Source organism: Scyliorhinus torazame, chromosome 22 (assembly GCF_047496885.1).
Source record: "Scyliorhinus torazame isolate Kashiwa2021f chromosome 22, sScyTor2.1, whole genome shotgun sequence".
In the NCBI taxonomy this organism is placed as follows: Eukaryota; Metazoa; Chordata; class Chondrichthyes; order Carcharhiniformes; family Scyliorhinidae; genus Scyliorhinus; species Scyliorhinus torazame.
The window spans coordinates 108,119,606-108,140,303 of record NC_092728.1 but is presented as its reverse complement, the minus strand read 5'-3'; the positions used below and the strand labels follow the sequence as shown (position 1 = coordinate 108,140,303).

Genomic DNA, 20,698 nt, shown 5'->3' with positions numbered 1-20,698 from the left:
ACAGTGCAAAGTAGCAGCAACTCACCCCATTCTGCCTGCACAACAGTACAATCAGCTCCCACAGCAGGTTGGCAGACTCCTTATCCAGAAGTTCGTCATTCCTCAGGCATTCTGTGGCCTTGTTTTGAGCAAAGTTGATAACATCAACTTTATGAGTCTCTTCCCTAAAGAAAAAGTAATTAGAAAGGAACCTTGAACCCTTAAAGTTCACTGATTAACACACACACTATGATGCTGTCAGCAGCAACAAGGCAGGAGTTTAGCAATGCATGGAATTGGAGGCAACCTTGTGATAAGGGTTAATCAGTGTGGAGCGAGGACATACAGGGAACACTCTCTCTCTGCCAGGCTGTAACCAGTAATGTTCCCACACTGGGCCCTCAGCTTTTAACAATGGGTATTACTGACTCAGACGAGAGAGTTGGAGATCCATGTTGCAGATAATTCGGAGGCACAGAACTCAGGTGGTGAAGGAACATCAGGGAATGTGCAGAGGCCAGGTTTGGAGGAGTGCAGATATCTTGGGAGTCAGTGTGGAGCTGAAAGAGGTTACAGGGATAGGGAGGGGTGAGGCTCTGGAGGGATTTGAACAGAAGGATGAGAATTAACAAACCCGAGGTTTTACTGAAACGAGACCAAGCGCCGGTCAGCGAGCGGTCAGGGGTGATGCCCCAATGGGACTTGGTGGGATTTAGGGGAAGGGCAGCAGAGTTTCAGATGATCGCAAGTTTACGGAGGATAAACATGGGAGGTTGGCCAGAATTACATTGGGACAGCTAATTCCAGAGGTAACGGAAGCATGTTGGTAACCAAGAATGTCGCTCTTACCTTGAGGAATGGGGAAAGCATTGTGGCCTGTCCAAAAGACATTCATTACTCCAAAGGATTAATCTGCATAGCTTCACTGCAGTGATCTGTGCCTTTGTCACCATGGTCAAAGCCCACTGGAGTAACGGTGTACAGGTCTAGGCACAGGAGGGATATACTGGCCTTGGAGAGATTGAAATTCACTCAGCGGAACGACACCCTGGATTAACAGGTTAAACGTGGTTTAACGGGTTAAACGTGGTTTGTTTATGAAGTTCAGAAGGTTGAGGTTTGATTTAGTCATGGTATTTAAAACGATAAAGGAATAAGATGGTTTCTCTGTATCTGTCCCATTTTCTCTAGTGAGAGTCCAGGGCAGCACGGTAGCATTGTGGATAGCACAATTGCTTCACAGCTCCAGGGTCCCAGGTTCGATTCCCGGCTTGGGTCACTGTCTGTGCGGAGTCTGCACGTCCTCCCCGTGTCTGCGCGGGTTTCCTCCGGGTGCTCCGGTTTCCTCCCAGTCCAAAGATGTGCAGGTTAGGTGGATTGGCCATGATAAATTGCCCTTAGTGTTGGGTGGGGTTGCTGGGTTGTGGGGATAGGGTGGAGGTGTGGGCTTGGGTAGGGTGCTCTTTCCAGAAACCGGTGCAGACTCGATGGGCCGAATGGCCTCCTTCTGCACTGTAAATTCTACGATAATCTGTAAATTCTATGATAACAAGAACAATGCCACTCAGGGATGAAATCAAGAAGCATGAAGTAGAGTGGAAGTCAGGAATTCTGTCCTCCAAAAGGCTGCTGAGGGGGAGGATCAATTGAAAATTTCAATACAAAGATTGGTCGATTTCATATTCGGCGGAAAGGGAAAGGCAGAAAAATAGATTTGAGATACAGATTCGGCATCATCTAAATGAATGGAGGAAATGGCTTGTGGAGCCGAATGGTTCCTCTTCAACAGTACTGATAGAATCAACAATTCTTTTATAATCATAGATAATCATAGAATCCCTACAGTTCAGAAGGAGGCCATTCGGCCCATCGAGTCTGCACCAACCCTCTGAAAGAGCACCCCACCTGGGCGCACTCCCCTGCCCTATCCCTGCAAACCCACCTAACCGTTGGGACATTAAGGGGCAATTTACCATGGTCAATCCACCTAATCTTCGGGCTGCACGGTGGTTAGCACTGCTGCCTCACAGCATCGAGGACCCGGGTTAGATCCCGGCCCCGGGTCACTGTCCGTGTGGAGTTTGCACATTCTCCCAGTGTCTGCGTGGGTTTCACCCCCACAACCCAAAGATGTGCAGGGTAGGTGGATTGGCCACGCTAAATTGCCCCTTAATTGGGAAACAATAATTGGGTACCCTCAAATTTGTTTTTTTTTAAGTCCACCTAACCTGCACATCTTAGGACTGTGGGAGGAAACCCACGCAGAAAACCCACAGAAGGTGATTCATTTTGGAAGGAATAACAGGAAGACAGAGTACTGGGCTAATGGTAAGATTCTTGGCAGTGTGGATGAGCAGAGAGATCTCGGTGTCCATGTACATAGATCCCTGAAAGTTGCCACCCAGGTTGAGAGGGTTGTTAAGAAGGTGTACGGTGTGTTAGCTTTTATTGGTAGAGGGATTGAGTTTCGGAGCCATGAGGTCATGTTGCAGCTGTACTAAACTCTGGTGCGGCCACATTTGGAGTATTGCGTGCAATTCAGGTCGCCGCATTATAGGAAGGATATGGAAGCATTGGAAAGGGTGCAGAGGAGATTTACCAGAATGTTGCCTGGTATGGAGGGAAGATCTTATGAGGGAAGGCTGAGGGACTTGACGCTGTTTTCGTTAGAGAGAAGAAGGTTAAGAGGTGACTTAATTGAGGCATACAAGATGATCAGAGGATTAGATAGGGTGGACAGTGAGAGCCTTTTTCCTCAGATGGTGATGTCTAGCAAGAGGGGACATAGGTTTAAATTGAGGGGAGATAGATATAGGACAGATGTCAGAGGTAGGTTCTTTACTCAGAGAGTAGCAAGGGTGTGGAATGCCCTCCCTGCAACAGTAGTGGACTTGCCATCATTAAGGGCATTTAAATGGTCATTGGATAGACGTATGGACGATAAGGGAACAGTGTAGATGGGCTTTAGAGTGGTTTCACAGGTCGGCACAACATCGAGGGCCGAAGGGCCTGTCCTGCGCTGTAATGTTCTATGTTCAGACACGGGGAGAATGTACAAACTTCACACAGTGACCCAAGACTGGAATTGAACCCAGGTCAATTGGGGCAGCAAAGTAACATAGTGGTAGCACTGTGGCTTCACAACACCAGGGTCCCAGGTTCGATTCCCACTTGGGTCACTGTCTGTGCGGATTCTCCCCATGTCTGCGTAGGATTCCTCCGGGTGCTCCGGTTTCCTCCCACATCCAAAGATGTGCAGGTTAGGTGGATTGACCATGCTAAATTGACCTTAGGTTAGATAGGTTTGCTGGGTTACGGGGATAGGGGTGGAGGTGTGAGCTTAAGTGGGGTGCTCTTTCCAAGAGCGGGTGCAGACTCGATGGGCTGAATGGCCTCCTTCTGCACAGCAAAGTCTATGAAAGGTCCCTGGCCCTGTGAAGCAGCAGTGCTAATCACTGTGCCACCATGCCACCCTTACTTGATGAATGGGCTTATTTATGATTTGGCTTTAATATTAAGAGTTGCGCATTGTTTGCATTTGCAGAGTGTCTCATCACCTCTCTCAGTGCATTCCTTCTGGGCTATGATCATTGTGTGGATACTATATCTACACTGAACTAAATAGGCCAGAGGGTTCCTGGTTAAAAGAGAGAGTGTCTTTCTCGGCCATTTCAGAGGGAATAGTTAATCACGATGGTTTGGGGTCACATATAGGCCCAGACAGGGTAAGAACAGCACGTTTCCTTCCCCAAGGGTTATTACTGACCCAGTTAGGATTCGGATAGCAATCCAAACGTTTCAGTCACTCTTACTAATATTTTTAGATCCTTTAAACTGAATTCAAGGGCTGGGATTTGAACATTTGGATACCGGTAACAGAACCAGAAGAGCAGCAAACTCGGTGAGGTGTAAGAGAAGGTAAGAGACTTACTTCACCAGTGGCCCTGGGAACCTCCTGAGCTCCTCCTGCTCAGGCATGTGCTGCAGCATCACCTGGGGAATGAACAGTCCACATGTCAGCCAGCAGCTTATGTAACTATTGTTGAAATTTAACAAAAAAGTCTGATATCAAATACATTGCACCAGCGATAACTTAAAACAGTGCAGCTTTATGGACTCTTTCCCTCACTATCCTCCACAGTCAGGAGGGGACAGAACCCCCCAATGGCAGATACAGAATGATCCCTTCATAGGTCAAGTTCCAGCCTGAACCCCTGGGCAAGGCCGATGATCAGGAAAGGTCCAAAAAAATCAGACAACATCCGAGAGAAACAAGTCTTTCCAGATGTGACATGTCAGAGGGAAAAGGTTACTGCCCCTCAGTTGCAGAAGTGAAAAGCCAACCCCTTGCCCTCAAGCTAGAGGCAAGAGTGCAGCTCCCGCCCCTCAACCTCAGGGTTCAGAGTTGAATGCTTAAACTATTTTACAGGTGCTGGAAATGTCCAGCATTTTGGAGATTTAAGCTTTCACCACCCAGTCCTAAATAGCCAGTGGCACTGCTCTCAATGGTTTCCCTGCAGGGTCTGAGAACTTGAATCAGCACAATTCCCTGCAACAATTCGGAGATAGGTGATGGGTGGGAAATTCTCGCCCCCACCAGGCCTCTCCCAAAACTGAACTAAGATCAACGTTGAGGGAAAAGCCAGGAGTGTTCTTTTTCCTCTCTCTTGGGGAGTGACCTGCTCTGCTCCCAACATTCAAATCTATGGCCTGTGACAGCAGACATTCATTCATGAAAACCAGAACCGTTGTCAGCCAAGCTTCCATGTGTATCGCTGGTTATTCTATTAACACATATGCTGGATACCTGGAAGGGCTTGCGATCAGTACAGAGCGATCACAGTAATAATTACCGCACCAGCAGAGGAAGCGCAGAATCTGTGCCCCACCATTGTATATAATGAAGAAAGATTTCCCACCGTCCCTCACTCCCTAAAGTACCTCCAGGCTGTGCAACTCCACCAGGGCAGGCTGTCCTTCGGAAGGGAGGTTGGGCAACACTTTTAGCAACTGCCCTCCGGGGCTGAACCGGACACAGAGATGAGGAATTGTGAATTTCTCGGGGGTCACCGGTCTTAATGGAGCCGGAGCTAAAACAAAAAACATTGACAAAAAAATTAATGGAATACACTAAACAAACCCCTCGATTAAATTCCAGTCCAGAGCTCAAACCCGGGTATGTTATTCAATGTATGACTTTCCCAAAACTCTCCATTAGATCCCAGCAACAACGCATTTCTGGGTGTCCATTAAAATGTGGTTTCTCTGTATAAGAAACGGTCCACATGCTGAAAAAAAAACGTCCGTGCACAATAACTAAACTTGAAAAGACAATGCTGTTGTTAAGGAGCATGCATTTCAGAGGAACAAACCTTTCTCCTCAGGCTGCCAGCCAGTTTCTGACGGATATCTGTACTGATAATCCGAATAGCCTGGATGTACGGCGCTCTGAGCGTATTCGTAAGTGTACTCGGTGTTGGCTACCTGAGCTGGTGCTTCAGCAGTCAAGTCTTGCTGACTCCTGTAAATCTGGCTCTACAATGAAAAATAAAGTGGGGTTAGAAGGTGGAGACATTGGGCCAGAGAGTGTAGAAGTAAAGCAGTCCCCATTTTAAGATCATTCATTTTGCATCCTTTTTTATTTACACATTCCATTATAGATTCCTATCTCCAGATTTGAATGGAAACATAAACATGGAACACGATAATTACACACTCTTGCAGAAGGGATGCTACAACGTAACCCCTGGCACTAGTTGCAGCACGATATACGCGGCTCCCATTATAAATATAAATGATGGGATTTTGACAGGACGTGCACAAGCTTTGGAACGTGTTCTAGCCGGTTCCTGACTCGCAGTATCCCACCCAGCGAATGACGAGATCACCCGGGAGCTAGCAACAAGGAAACTGCAACCTGGTCATGGACGGGCAGATACCGATTTACAACAGCAAAGCACAGAGACGCTCGGATCAGAAATCAGCAAGCTCTGATGAAAGGTCATAGACCCAAAACGTTAACTCGGTTTCTCTCTCCATAGATGCTGCCCAACCAGCCGCTTTTCACCACTTTCTGTTTTTAATTACAGACTAAGAATTGACAGTGCAGAAAGAGGCCATTCGGCCCATCGAGTCTGCACCGGCCCTTGAAAAGAGCACCCCACACCTCCGCGCCCCATACCCGTCACCCAGCAAACCCATCCAACTCCTTTGGACATTAAGGGCAATTTATCATGGCCAATCCACCAAACCCACACATTTTTGGACTGTGGGAGCACCCGGAGGAAACCCATGCAGACACGGGGAGAACGTGCAAACTCCGCACAGACAGTGACCCAAGCCGGGAATTGAACCTGGGACCCTGGAGATGTGAAACGACAGTGCTAACCATTGTGCTACCGTGCTGCCCCCTATGCTACTGCATTTAATCTAGGATTATAGATGATTATTAATAATAATGATTTACTGAACACCCAGGCCAGACCATGCCAACATTCATGCTTGACTCAAGACCCCCCCCCCATCTTTCCTCATTTCAATCTGCCATTGGAACCCTCTATTTCCTTCTCCCTCAAGTGCTTTGTCTAACGTCCCCATTAAATACATCTGTACTATACAATTCAATCATTTCCTGAGGCCTTTGTGCGACGACGTTTCTCCTGAATTCCCTATTTCATGCCAACTTTCATACATTAGAACATAAGAACTAGGAGCAGGAGTAGGCCATCTGGCCCCTCGAGCCTGCTCCACCATTCAATGAGATCATGGCTGATCTTTTGTGGACTCAGCTCCACTTTCCGGCCCGAACACCATAACCCTTAATCCCTTTATTCTTCAAAAAACTATCTATCTTTATCTTAAAAACATTTAATGAAGGAACCTCAACTGCTTCACTGAGCAAGGAATTCCATAGATTCACAACCCTTTGGGTGAAGAAGTTCCTCCTAAGCTCAGTCCTAAATCTACTTCCCCTTATTTTGAGGCTATGCCCCCTAGTTCTGCTTTCACCCGCCAGTGGAAACAACCTGCCTGCATCTATCCTATCTATTCCCTTCATAATTTTATACGTTTCTATAAGATCCCCCCACCCCCCCGCATCCTTCTAAATTCCAACGAGTACAGTCCCAGACTACTCAACCTCTCCTCGTAATCCAACCCCTTCAGCTCTGGGATTAACCTAGTGAATCTCCTCTGCACACCCTCCAGTGCCAGTACGTCCTTTCTCAAGTAAGGAGACCAAAACTGAACACAATACTCCAGGTGTGGCCTCACTAACACCTTATACAATTGACTCAGGTCTCTGGTTCCGTTCTTCCCTAATAGAGGAGACACTCTCTCTCTCTACCCACTCTATCGAAACCTTTCATCATTTTAAAGGTCACGATTAACTCACGCCTCAACCTATTTTTCGAAGATTAGAGACCCAGTCTGTCAATCTTCTCCTGATAATGTTTACCCCCACAATTCTGGTATCATCGTTTAAATCTCGGCAACTTTCCCACTACTTCTATATCCTTTTTATCCCATGGTAACCGGAACGGCGCGCATTGTGGCCTGGTCAAGGTTTTGCACAGATTTAACACAACTTTTCAATTTTATCCCAGTAGAAATAAAGCCCAGTGCTCGGTTCGTTCTATGTTATAAATGAACACACTAACCTGCGTTGCAATCTTCAATGACTTGGTGCAACTGTACTTCTGGATAACTTGGTTTCTCGACCTGTGTTGAACCTCATGTGTCAATTATTTGCCCATTTTGCAAGTTTATAACTGTCCTCCCTTTGCAGTTCTCATCAGTAGTGACTGTCACATACCCACACCACCATCACCCCCAAATTTGGCATCAGCTCCAAATTGTGAAATTATATTTTTGATTCTAATAGTCCAAATCTTTGATGCAAATTGTGAACGCAGTGGTGCTACACCGATATCCTTGTGGGACACCACGTCCCATCTCCTTGCCACTCTGAATAACTACCCTTCACTCTCACTCTCTGCCTTCTGTCTTGAAGCCAGCTAGCAATCCATTCTGCCCAGATTCACACATTCTCCGACCTCATTCATTAGCCTATTGTGGGACACCTTATCAATGGCCTTTTTGAAAATCCAGATAAATTACATCTACTACAATACCACTGTCTACTCTCTTTGTTACCTCCTCAGAATATTCAATAAGGTTGCTCAAGCAAGGTTTTCCCTTTTGAAATCCATGCTGACTATTCATCAATATATTTCTCTTTCCTAGCCAATCTTATATTCTCTCCTTTAGTAGGAATTCCATTATTTGTCCTACCACCAATTTTAAACTGATTGGTCTATAATTCCCTGGGCATAGTCTGTCTCCCTTAAGTACAAGAATTGCATTCGCTATCTGTCAATCTTCTGGAATTACACCTTTTTGGTAGCACAGTGGTTAGCACTGTCACTTCACAGCCCCTAGTTCGATTCCCGGCTTGGGCCACCATCTGTGCGAAATCTGCACGTTCCCCCCGTGTCTGCGTGGGTTTCCTCCGGGTGCTCCAGTTTCCTCCCACAAAGTCCCGAAAGACGTGCTGTTAGGTGAATTGGGCATTCTGAATTCTCTCTCGGTGTACCTGAACAGGCGCCGGAGTGTGGCGACTAAGGGCTTTTCACACTAACTTCATTGCAGTGTTAATGTAAGCCTACTTGTGACAATAAAGATTATTATTGTAATGAATTATTAAAAATATGCAGTGATGCCTCTGCTATCACTTTCCTTGAGTTATTTAAAAATATGTGGATGTAATCCAGGTGGACCTTTATCCGGAGCTTGATTAGTTTATTCAATGCATCCCTTTTTGATTTTAAGTGCTTTATCTCAGTGTATATCTCATCACTCGATGTCATGTCTACCGGTTCTCTCTGGTAAATGCCAAAGCAAAATAATATCCTATTTCTGCCATCTCTCTATTGTGACCTGTGGTATATATTCGTGTCTGTCCCTGAATGGTCCCATTCCCCTCACAGGGAATCCTTTTTTATTGATGCACTTGTAAATCATTTTTCTATTTGTTTTACGTTCCGAGTAATTTCATTGCATAGCTCCTCTTTGCTTTCCTTTTATAAAGATTCTCTCAATCACTTCATGTTCTATTTTACACCCTCCTCTGCGGTCAATGCCTCATTGCTAACCCTCACTTGATCCCTTACTTCATTTGACATCTCATTGGGCACAGAAATTAAACAAAATGTTTGAGCATCCCGCCACTCCTCACCTGCTGAGACCGGGATCCAAAGCTGCTCCGCCTGCTCCTCACGCTGTGTGAGCTCAGCGCACTGTGAACAGACTGCTCACTCTGTGTGCTGTGCCCATCAAATTCGTCAGTGTACGGGTCCTGCCGGCTACCTTCATCGAAGCTCACGTCATATCGAGGGTCATACTGCCAGAGATCCTCCAACCCATTCCGCCTTTTCAACACAGGACAATCAGGTTAATGTATTTTTTAATGAAGCCTTGAAGGAAATCTCTGCGCGCCCTCACCCATCACCCCACACCGCCCACCTGCCACCCTCCTCCCACCCCCACACCGCTCACCCTCCTCCCCACACCCACCCTCCTCCCCACCCCCACCCTGCCACTCTCCTCCCCACCCCCACCCTGCCACCCTCCTCCCCACCCCGCCACCCTCCTCCCCACCCCCACACCGCTCACCCTCCTCCCCACACCACCCTCCTCCCCACCCCCACTCTGCCACCCTCCTCCCCACCCAGGTGCCACCCTCCTTCCCATCCCACCACGTGGCACCTCGCCCACCTGCCACCTTCCTCCCCACCCCCACACCACTCACCCACCTGCATCCATCACCTGCCACCCTCCTCCCCAACCCCACCTCTCCCCCCCCACACGCTCGCCACCTCTCCCCCCCCCACACGCTCGCCACCCCCCCCCCCCCCCCCACACGCTCGCCACCCCCCACCCCCCAACTCGTTGCCCTCACCCACCTCCTCCACTCCCCTGTCCAAAGCCTCTCAGACTAGAAACGTTAGTGATCTCTGTTGAATTAGTAGACAGAAGCTAGATCGGTCCTAGCTGGGTCAGAGGTCACATTATATGAAAGTTCACACGTGCAAGGTCAATGTGATGGATTGGCTTCAATCGCCGGAGCTGAGTGAAGAGGGATTTTACGGACATGCTCCCCTTTTTGACATTTCCCCCCACCCTCCCAGGAGGGAAAGTGTCTAGTCATCCGGCTCCAGCCGTGTTGGCTAGCTTCGGTCAGAATGTGGCGACTCGGGGTTTTTCACAGTAACTTCATTGCAGCGTTAATGTAAACCGACTTGTGACACTAATAAAGATTATTATTACTATTAGCATCTCTGCTCTACTAAACTACGTCTAACTGTGGCAGAGAAGCTGGACAACAATGTCTGCTACTCACCTGTCTGTGTAGACCTCCCGGTAAAGATCCCGTGCTTGGTAAGCTCCGTAGTACCAGTACGGCACGTCATAATCCCTGTAGTCCCTGTAGCGAGGATCATAGGCAGCTGGGTCATACCTTTCCCATTGAGCTGCATCTAGCAACAAAGCATAACACAGCAATCACTGTGAAACACAGCAAGTAGTATGAAGAAGGGAAAGGGACAAAAGGGGCTGCATTTCTATAGCACCATTTACAACCTTAAGACATCCTAACACTCTTCAAGGCCAATGAATTGATTTTGAAGTTTTGTCACCGTTGTGATTACGCAAACATGGTAGCCAAATTGCACACACCGATCCCACAAACAATGGGATCTTTATTGAGTGATATTCGATAAGGGATAAATATTGACGAACACACTGGGGAGAACTCCCCTGGTCTTAGAACAATGCTTATCCACGCAAGAGGGACATACAGCAGCTTGGGGATGGGACAGGGAGAAAGCAGTACAAATCAGGACAAACACAGCTTCGCCGTGGCAGTTGTACAATCGCACTCAGTTATGAGTGAGTATCATGGAGGATCAGCTAGTATGGTATAGAAACTGGTAACACAATAGTCAGCAACTGTAAGAGAGGCAGATTATTGATTGATGACCTGGAATATGGTGGGCAGTCTTGCAAAGAGGCTCTGCCACCTGACCAATTGGCAAATGGGAGAAAGCAGGGAGCACGGTTAAGCTGCTTCAAATATTAGAGGGTGGGGGGAGCGAACGGTAGAGTGGGATTAGACTGAGAGGAATAATGAAGGTGATGGGGAAATTGGGAGTAGACAGGATGGGGCAATAAAGGGTAGAGAGTGAGCAGGAGCATGGGGCTGGAATGAGTGGTTTATGAGAAACAATACGGATGGATATCAGACTGATGAGCTTAATGACATATTTCTGTGCTGGAACATTTTATGATCCCTAAGCCTCCACAAAGTTTTACATTCCGTATCTGATCTAACTGGTACAGTACAACTTAAATATTAAATATTAAATATTAAATTATTAAATATATTAGTTACAAAACCCATGCCCTATTATTGAACAAATGCAGTCATGATTTGATAAAAGTTAAGGGGTAAAGTCAATGCACCAGCTCCGGTTATCACACTGTAGCTAGCGGTCACTCCCACGTACAAATTGAGGTTTGGGAGAAAATCACCAACTCAGGATGGCACGCACGAGCAGACCAGCCCCAGCAAGGACACCCCGTTAATATTGGTGATTTACTCTGGTTCGAATGGTCTCGTCTAGTTTATATATTCCTTCTCAGGATTCAAGGGTCACTGGCAAACTTGGCTTTCATTGTCCAGCGGTTATTGCCTCGGCCGAGGGCCGGAAGAATCAACAACATTGATGCGGGTCTGGAATCACACATAGGCCCAGCCCAGATAAAGTCAACACTACCTTCCCTAAAAACCATTCGGGATCCAGCTGGGCTCGGAGGGAAATCTGGCAGCCTCGTGGACACTTTCAATCGATCCCAGATGTTTATTTATAACTTGAAATGCTGTCCTCTGCAGGGCTATGGACTAAACATTGGAAAGTGGGATTAGGCCGGGGGATTTGTTTTTACAGCCTGGGCCGAATGGCCTCTTTGTGTGCTGTACACTGACTATGATTCTGTAACTCAAATTCCCATGGTGGAATTAGAACTGGCGTTCCCTGCATCAGTCCAGAAAAATAATCACCGCCGTGCACCGCACACCCTAACAATCACAACTCCGGCCACAGTCACAACAGGAACACGCCATTACACACAACACGTTCGCCACTTCTTCAATCTCACCCGCGTGAGGAATGTGCCACTATTCCCTGAGGCAGAGTCCAATCCTCATTTCCGATTTCTTCACGAGCCTCTAACTAGACCGACATTCCTGCGCAATCCTGAGAGGCTGGTCTTCTCGGAGATATAAGACCAAGGTTCTGTCTAGTGCCTCAAGTAGATGTTAAAGATTGCAGAGTAATGGGGCCACAGTAATAACTTTGCATGGAGTTAACACTCCCTAATCCACCGACCACTTTTACTTAACTGACCATTCCCGAGTGTGAGAGCGCCAGTTCTCCAGATGATGGGAAAGTGACTCTTACCTCTGTACTGATACTGGCCGTTGTAATAATCCGGATAGTAACTAGCATAGCCCTCTCGCCCTCCTCTTCCACTATACGGGTCTTCAGCACACCCCTGCCTGAGGAGATCACCAAACAGAAAGTAGGAGTGAAAACTTAAAATGACAGCAACTGAGGACCTTCATGTTGAAGATTGGTATCAAGAATGACACCACCCACCCCTGCAGGGCACAGAGACACCTACCCACTGCACAGATTAACAAACAGAGGGGGATGTAAAGCTACATTCAATTAATGGAGAACAGTTTAGATCAATGTTATTCAAACTTTTTCTTTCCCAGGACCCCCTTTTCCCAACTGGCGGACCTTCGGGACCCACACCGACCGACCTTCAGGACTCAATTATTTCAAGTGCTTTGTGCATTAGAGCCTTTAGACTTGTCTTTTAGCCATTTTTAATCATCCTAACTTCTCTTTGTTCTGTTGCCTCTCGCCTTGATTACCCCGTCGACCGGTTCTGCATTTTACTGTTCTTTCTTTTATTACTGTCCCTGTTTCTTTCAGCCTGGTCACCCAGCCGAGGTTCCCGACTCCCTGTCTCGTGATAGTGGGGTGGGGGAAAATATTGAACCCCCCACCCTCCCACAAACAACTGTTAAAGCTGGGGGGTTAACAGGAAATTTCCCAACTGGAAGTGACAGCTTTTGTGTAGTAAGTGTTTTAAGGATTATAAAACAAAGATGAGTAAATGAGTTAAAATACAGACCAGTCACGATCTCATTAAATGGCAGAGCAGACATGAGGAAGAATAGTTTATTTCTGTTTCTACATTGTAATCTTCCTAATCCTGGCCTGAACAGGTTTTCACATTCTCACCCAGTCTGTACATTTGCCTTAATTCTTCCACCCACTTTTCATAAAGAAAAACTAAATCTGGAGGGAACAGAAACGAGGCATCATCCATTTGTTAGGACCATTATTCACTAATGACAATCTCTGGTCCTTAATTTGAATTCCACGAACAGCCCAGTTCCCAGTAAATGCTGAGCATGATTAAAATATCCTATACACTCCATGTCTGCGTGGGTCTCACCCCCACAACCCAAAGATGTGCAGGGTAGGTGGATTGGCCACGTTAAATTGCCCCTTAATTGGGAAAAAAAAGAATAGGGGACTCAAAATGTTTTTAAATTTATAAATATATATCCTATCCAAGCTGCCCCGGATAAACATCAGCCAGTGCTCAGGTTGATAATCCCGTTGCTCATCTTCAGCAGTGCCACGGGATCACCGCGACAGAATGGGAGGTGGACTTGTGACTGGCATCAAACCCAAGACCCTGTCACAATTACTTCTCAAATCAAGTTGTCGGCTGCATGAAAACACAGCAGTTAAAATTCCTGCTCAAAAGGGCGTCACAGTGACTAGCACTGCTGCCTCACGGCGCCGGGGACCCAGGTTCGGTCCTGGATCCAGGTCACCACCTGTGTGTGGAGTTTGCACATTCATAGAGTCATAGAATTTACAGTGCAGAAGGAGGCCATTCAGCCCATCGAGTCTGCACCGGCCCTTACAAAGAGCACCCTACTCAAGCCCACGTATCTACCCTAACCCCGTAACCCAGCAAACCCCACTTAACCTTTTTGGACACTAAGGGCAATTCAGCATAGCCAATCCACCTAACCTGCACATCTTTGGATTGTGGGAGGAAACCGGAGCACCCGGAGGAAACCCACGCACACACGGGGAGAACGTGCAGACTCCGCACAGACAGTGACCCAGCCAGGAATCGAACCTGGGACCCTGGAGCTGTGAAGCAATTGTGCTAACCACTATGCTACGATGCTTCCCTACTCCCAGTGTTTGCGTGGGTCCCACCCCCAAACCCAAAAAGATGTGCAGGGTAGGTGGATTGGCCACGCTAAATTGCCCCTTAATTGGAAAAAAAATAATTGGGGACTCCAAATGTATTTTTAAAATTCCTTCTCGACCATGGGGAAAGCTAGGGAGGTATTTGCAACACAAAATTCTTCAACTAAAACTTTATCTTAAATTATTCTTGAGGCCTGAGCAGGAGGTCAGCATGATCCTATGACAGGGAACCGGTGCCGAGGCCAGACATACAAACATCGCAATACGTAGCTCCGCAACCCTCACTTTGAAAAACCCTGGTTTAGACCCATCTACGTCACACACGAGTGGAATGAATGGAACAGGCTGCCCAGAGATAGTGGAGACATATTTAAAGCAAAGGTATTGTGATGAATGTAGGAATTTCTGATATATTGTAGATGTATTTGGTGCAGTAAGGGTTAACGGCCTGGGTTAGTGTGTGTGACTGCTGCAGTCACGTTTTTAAAATTCTGGCTTGAAAGACCGCTAGACCTTTTAGAGCCAGAGGTGCAATTAAAGCATCATAAAAGCTTGGGCTAATGGATTTGTGTTATGGATTAAAACATTCCCTGTGGAGTTAATCAGATACGTTGTGTTTCAGCTGGGTAAGATGATGTAGTTAATGGGAGGAGATGATGTAGTTAATGGGAGGAGCTAGAATACCAGGCACTTTGCAGAGAAACAGTTTAGTTCAGTTGGGGAATGAAAGCCAAATGGTGAAGAGTTTCTGAAGACTTCAGCTAGCAATCCTGCATTGTTCTGACAGGATTCAGGTCCATCTCTCACAATAGTCTCAAAGTGCATCTCGGCACATTCTCCCCGTGTCTGTGTGTGTTTCGCCCCCACAACCCAAAGATGTGCAGATTAGGTAGATTGGCCATGCTAAATTGCCCCTTAATTGGAAAAAATGAATTAGGTACTCAAAATTTTTTTTTTAAGTGCATCTCGGCACATCAAGTACACCTGGGTATGTTAACTAGCCACTGCTCCACCATGCCCCCCTGGGAATGTTAACTGTATTTAAAAGTGGATTGGGACCCGATATGATTGTTTTTTTGAGTGGGAGTAAAGATAGCAGTTAAGGGTTACTGTGTCACTGTATTGATTAGCATTGTTTAAGGGGTCATTGTCAGCTACTTTCCTTGTGTGATGTTAAATATATTTTAACACTGTGTTAGTAATAAAGTTTGTTTTAATTTACCATATCCCTATTGGTGTGTGAAATCACTGCTGGAGCGAGGAATCCTTTCCCCACAGTCTTACAAAATTAAACCAACACATTGGGGTTTCTGACCCATATCCCAGACACTATTGGGGTCTGGTCCGGGATCGGAATAGAAAGTATTTTGGTTAACAAAACTAATTAGGCTGAATGAGGAATCTAAGAGAATGTGGACACGTGCACGCATGAGAGAGTGTGTTGGATCATGACAGAGAGGTTGAGGGAGGGGTAGAGTAAAAGAGGGGCTTAGCCAGGTCAGACAAGATTGCCAGAGTTCACTTCTTGTCAATGGCAGGGCGAAAATGATCAAATCAGCCAGGCTTCCCACTCACTACCCTGGGGAGTGTGTCTAGGATGCGCCCCTCGGATCCCCCAAACAGTCAGAGAATACCAGGATACAGCTTAGGGAGCGGACAGTTCACTAGCAACCTGGCCAGAAGTTAATGAGGGGGAGATATTTGGGATGAAAGTATTAATTTCCAAGCTGCTGCTGTACCATTTCAATCACAGGGCTTGAAGGAAAATGATAACCAAACACAGAGCAGAGAGAAAAAAAACACACCTACACTATTCCCCAGCCTCACCCCCTCCAAGCTCGCACCCCCCCCCCCCAGCCTCACCCCCTCCAAGCTCGCACCTCCCCTTCCCCCCCCCCCAAGCTCGCACCCCCCCTCGCACCCCCCAACCTAATCAAGCAACCTCACCCCCCCCAAACCTCACCCCTCCCCAAACCTCACCCCCCCCCAGCCTCACCCCCCCCAACCTCACCCCCCCCCAACACCTCACCCCCCCCCAACATCTCACCCCCCCCCCCCAAACATCTCACCCCCCCCCAACATCTCACCCCCCCCCCCCAACATCTCACCCCCCCCCCCCCCCCCAACCTCATAAAGCAACCTCACCCCCCAACCTCACCCACCAGCCTACCAGGAGCCAGTGGTTGGTTAAGAACAACATTAAAGGGACTTCCGGGTGCGGCGATGACCAGCTGAGTCGCACGTTTTGGCAGCTCCCTGTGAAACGGACTTTTGGGCTCTTGATAGGAGCCCCAACGGCAATTTTAACGGCTGAAAACACCGTGCGGTAAACCAGAAGGGTGTTCCCCCTGGACACGGATGGAAAAAGGAGAGGAAAGTGGCCGGATTGCAGCGGATCCTTTGGAACAACGGCAAGGAAGGCAAGCAGAAACCAAGATGGCGTCGGAAGGTGGCAGTTTCATATGGGGCCCCTGAACAACAAGAGTTTTTGAAACGCTGCGTGGAGGAGATAAAAAAGGAAATGAAGAAAGAGTTGTTGGCCCCGATATTACAGGCTATTGAAGGGCTGAAAGAGGAACAAAAGACCCAGGAGCAGGAGCTTCGGGTCGTGAAGGCGAAAGCAGCAGAGAATGAAAACGATATACAGGGCCTGGTGGTGAAGTCGGAGATACAGGAAGCACACCAGAAACGATCTGTGGAGAGGTTGGAGGCACTGGAAAATAACGCAAGGAGGAACAACTTGAGGATTCTTGGCCTTCCTGAAGGTGTGGAGGGGGCGGACGTCGGGGCATATGTGAGCACGATGCTGCACTCGTTAATGGGAGTGGAGGCCCCGACGGGTCCGTTGGAGGTGGAGGGAGCATACCGAGTTATGGTGCGAGGATCGAGAGCAGGAGAAGCTCCCAGAGCCATAGTGGTGAGATTTCTCCGTTTTAAGGATAGAGAAATGGTCCTTAGATGGGCGAAGAAAACTCGGTGTAGTAAATGGGAGAACGCGGTGATCCGCGTCTATCAAGATTGGAGTGCGGAGGTGGCGAGAAGGAGGGCGAGCTTTAATCGGGCCAAAGCGGTACTTCACAAAAAAAAGATAAAGTTTGGAATGCTGCAACCGGCAAGACTGTGGGTCACATATCAAGGGAGGCACCACTACTTTGAGACGGCGGATGAAGCGTGGACTTTTATTGTAGAAGAAAAATTGGAATGATTGGACTACGAAAATGAACGTTTGGACAAAGTGGTGGGACGAGTGGGGGGGGGGGGGCGAAGAGGGATTGTATGATTAATCCTGCGGTATGGTAACTTTTCTTTCTCCCACAGGTGGTGATGGGGGGAGGTGGGGAGGGAGAGGAGATGGGGCGTTGGCCATGGGAGGCGGGGCCGAGGGAGAGGCGCGGGCTTGGTTCCCGCGCTATGATAATTATGGCGGGAATAGAGAAGCAGGAAGGAGGGGGCGCCGCACGGGGCGAGCCGTGATCACGGGGGGAAGCCGAGGTCAGCCAGAGTTTGCTGACTTCTGGGAGCAACATGGGGGGAGTAATTACGCTAGCCGGGGGGGGGGGGGGGGGGGGGGGGGTGGGGGGGGTGGGGGGGGGGGGGGGGGTGGGCGGGGGGGCACCGTCTGGGAGAAATACAGCTGCGTGGGAACTGGGCGAGAAGCTGGAAAAAGATGATGGCTAACCGGCAAGGGGGGGGGGGGGTGGGAAGCCCCCCAGCTCGGCTGATCACGTGGAACGTGAGGGGGCTTAACGGGCCGATAAAGAGGGCACGAGTACTCGCACACCTTAAGAAACTTAAAGCAGATGTGGTCATGTTACAGGAAACGCACCTGAAACTGATAGATCAGGTTAGGTTGCGCAAAGGATGGGTAGGGCAGGTGTTCCATTCGGGGCTGGATGCGAAAAACAGGGGGGTGGCTATATTAGTGGGGAAGCGGGTAATGTTCGAGGCAAAGACTATAGTGGCGGATAACGGGGGCAGATACGTGATGGTGAGTGGCAAATTACAGGGAGAGATGGTGGTGTTGGTAAACGTGTATGCCCCGAATTGGGACGATGCCAATTTTATGAGGCGAATGCTAGGACGCATCCCAGACCTAGAGACCGGAAAGCTGATAATGGGGGGAGACTTTAACACGGTGTTGGAACCAAGGCTGGATAGGTCGAAGTCCAGGACTGGTAGGAGGCCGGCAGCAGCCAAGGTGCTTAAGGATTTTATGGAGCAGATGGGAGGGGTGGACCCGTGGAGATTCAGTAGACCTAGGAGTAAGGAGTTCTCGTTTTTCTCCTATGTCCATAAAGTCTATTCACGCATAGACTTTTTTGTGTTGGGTAGGGCATTGATCCCGAGGGTGAGGGGAACGGAATATACGGCTATAGCCATTTCGGATCATGCCCCACACTGGGTAGACTTGGAGATAGGGGAGGAAACAAGAGGGCGTCCACCCTGGAGAATGGACATGGGACTAATGGTGGATGAGGGTGTGTGCTTAAGGGTGAGGGGATGCATTGAAAAGTACTTGGAACTCAATGACAATGGGGAGGTTCAGGTGGGAGTGGTCTGGGAGGCGGTGGTTAGGGGGGAGCTGATATCAATAAGGACACATAAAGGGAAGCAGGAGAGTAAGGAACGGGAGCGGTTGTTGCAAGAACCTTTGAGGGTGGACAGACAGTATGCGGAAGCACCGGAGGAGGGACTGTATAGGGAAAGGCAAAGGCTGCATGTGGAATTTAACTTGCTGACCACAGGCACTGCAGAGGCACAATGGAGGAAGGCGCAGGGTGTACAGTATGAATATGGAGAGAAGGCGAGCAGATTGCTGGCACACCAATTGAGGAAAAGGGGAGCAGCGAGGGAAATAGGGGGGGTGAGAGACGAAGATGGAGAGACGGAGCGGGGAGCGGAGAGAGTGAATGAAGTGTTTAAGACATTTTATAAAAAATTGTATGAAGCTCAACCCCCGGATGGGAGGGAGAGAATGATGGAGTTTTTGGATCGGCTGGAAATTCCCAAGGTGGAAGAGCAGGAAAGGATGGGATTGGGAGCACAGATCACGGTAGAAGAAGTGGTGAAAGGAATTAGGAACATGCAGACGGGAAAGGCTCCGGGACCGGACGGATTCCCAGTTGAATTTTACAGAAAATATTTGGACTTGCTCGCCCCGCTACTGACGAGGACCTTTAACGAGGCAAAGGAAAGGGGACAACTGCCCCCGACTATGTCAGAAGCAACGATATCGCTTCTTTTAAAGAAGGAAAAGGATCCGCTACAATGCGGGTCCTACAGACCAATCTCCCTCCTCAATGTAGATGCCAAGGTCTTGGCCAAGGTAATGGCAATGAGAATAGAGGAATGGGTCCCGGGGGTGGTTCATGAGGACCAAACTGGGTTTGTGAAGGGGAGACAGCTGAACACGAACATACGGAGGTTGTTAGGGGTAATGATGATGGCCCCACCAGAGGGGGAAACGGAGATAGTAGTGGCGATGGATGCCGAGAAAGCATTTGATAGAGTGGAGTGGGATTATCTGTGGGAGGTGTTGAGGAGATTTGAGTTCGGAGAGGGGTATGTTAGATGGGTGCAGCTGTTGTATAGGGCCCCAGTGGCGAGTGTGGTCACGAATGGACGGGGATCGGCATATTTTCGGCTCCATAGAGGGACAAGGCAGGGATGTCCTCTGTCCCCATTACTGTTTGCACTGGCGATTGAGCCCCTGGCGATAGCGCTGAGAGGTTCCAAGGGATGGAGGCGAATACTTAGGGGAGGAGAAGAACACCGGACATCTTTATATGCGGATGATCTGCTACTATATGTGGCGGATCCAGCGGAGGGGATGCCAGAAATAATGCGGATACTTGGGGAGTTTGGGGATTTTTCAGGGTATAAATTGAACATGGGGAAGAGTGAGCTGTTTGTGGTGCATCCAGGGGAGCAGAGTAGGGAAATAGAAGACCTACCGTTGAGGAAGGTAACAAGAGACTTTCGTTACCTGGGGATCCAGATAGCTAAGAATTGGGGCACATTGCACAGGCTAAATTTGACGCGGTTGGTGGAACAGATGGAGGAAGATTTCAAGAGATGGGATATGGTAGCATTGTCAATGGCAGGGAGGGTGCAGGCGATTAAGATGGTGGTCCTCCCGAGATTCCTCTTTGTGTTTCAGTGTCTCCCGGTGGTGATCACGAAGGCTTTTTTCAAAAGGATAGAAAAGAGTATCATGGGTTTTGTTTGGGCCGGGAAGACTCCGAGAGTGAGGAAGGGATTCTTACAGCGTAGTAGGGATAGGGGGGGGGGGGCTGGCACTACCGAGCCTAAGTGAGTATTATTGGGCCGCTAATATTTCAATGGTGAGT

General features: G+C 48.4%; 1 protein-coding gene across 1 annotated transcript in view; it reads right to left on the bottom strand.

The window, feature by feature from the left end:
- Positions 1 to 20,698, bottom strand: part of LOC140398872 (protein transport protein Sec16A-like) — an 85,395-nt gene that overhangs the window by 39,059 nt on the left and 25,638 nt on the right. Inside the window, exons 5-11 of the mRNA XM_072487815.1 lie at positions 12,498 to 12,595; positions 10,379 to 10,514; positions 9,215 to 9,407; positions 5,352 to 5,514; positions 4,921 to 5,069; positions 3,911 to 3,972; positions 26 to 164 (exon numbers count right to left, since the gene is read on the bottom strand). Of these exons, the coding sequence (XP_072343916.1) occupies positions 26 to 164; positions 3,911 to 3,972; positions 4,921 to 5,069; positions 5,352 to 5,514; positions 9,215 to 9,407; positions 10,379 to 10,514; positions 12,498 to 12,595 (940 nt within the window). The remainder of the gene's footprint in view (positions 1 to 25; positions 165 to 3,910; positions 3,973 to 4,920; positions 5,070 to 5,351; positions 5,515 to 9,214; positions 9,408 to 10,378; positions 10,515 to 12,497; positions 12,596 to 20,698) is intronic.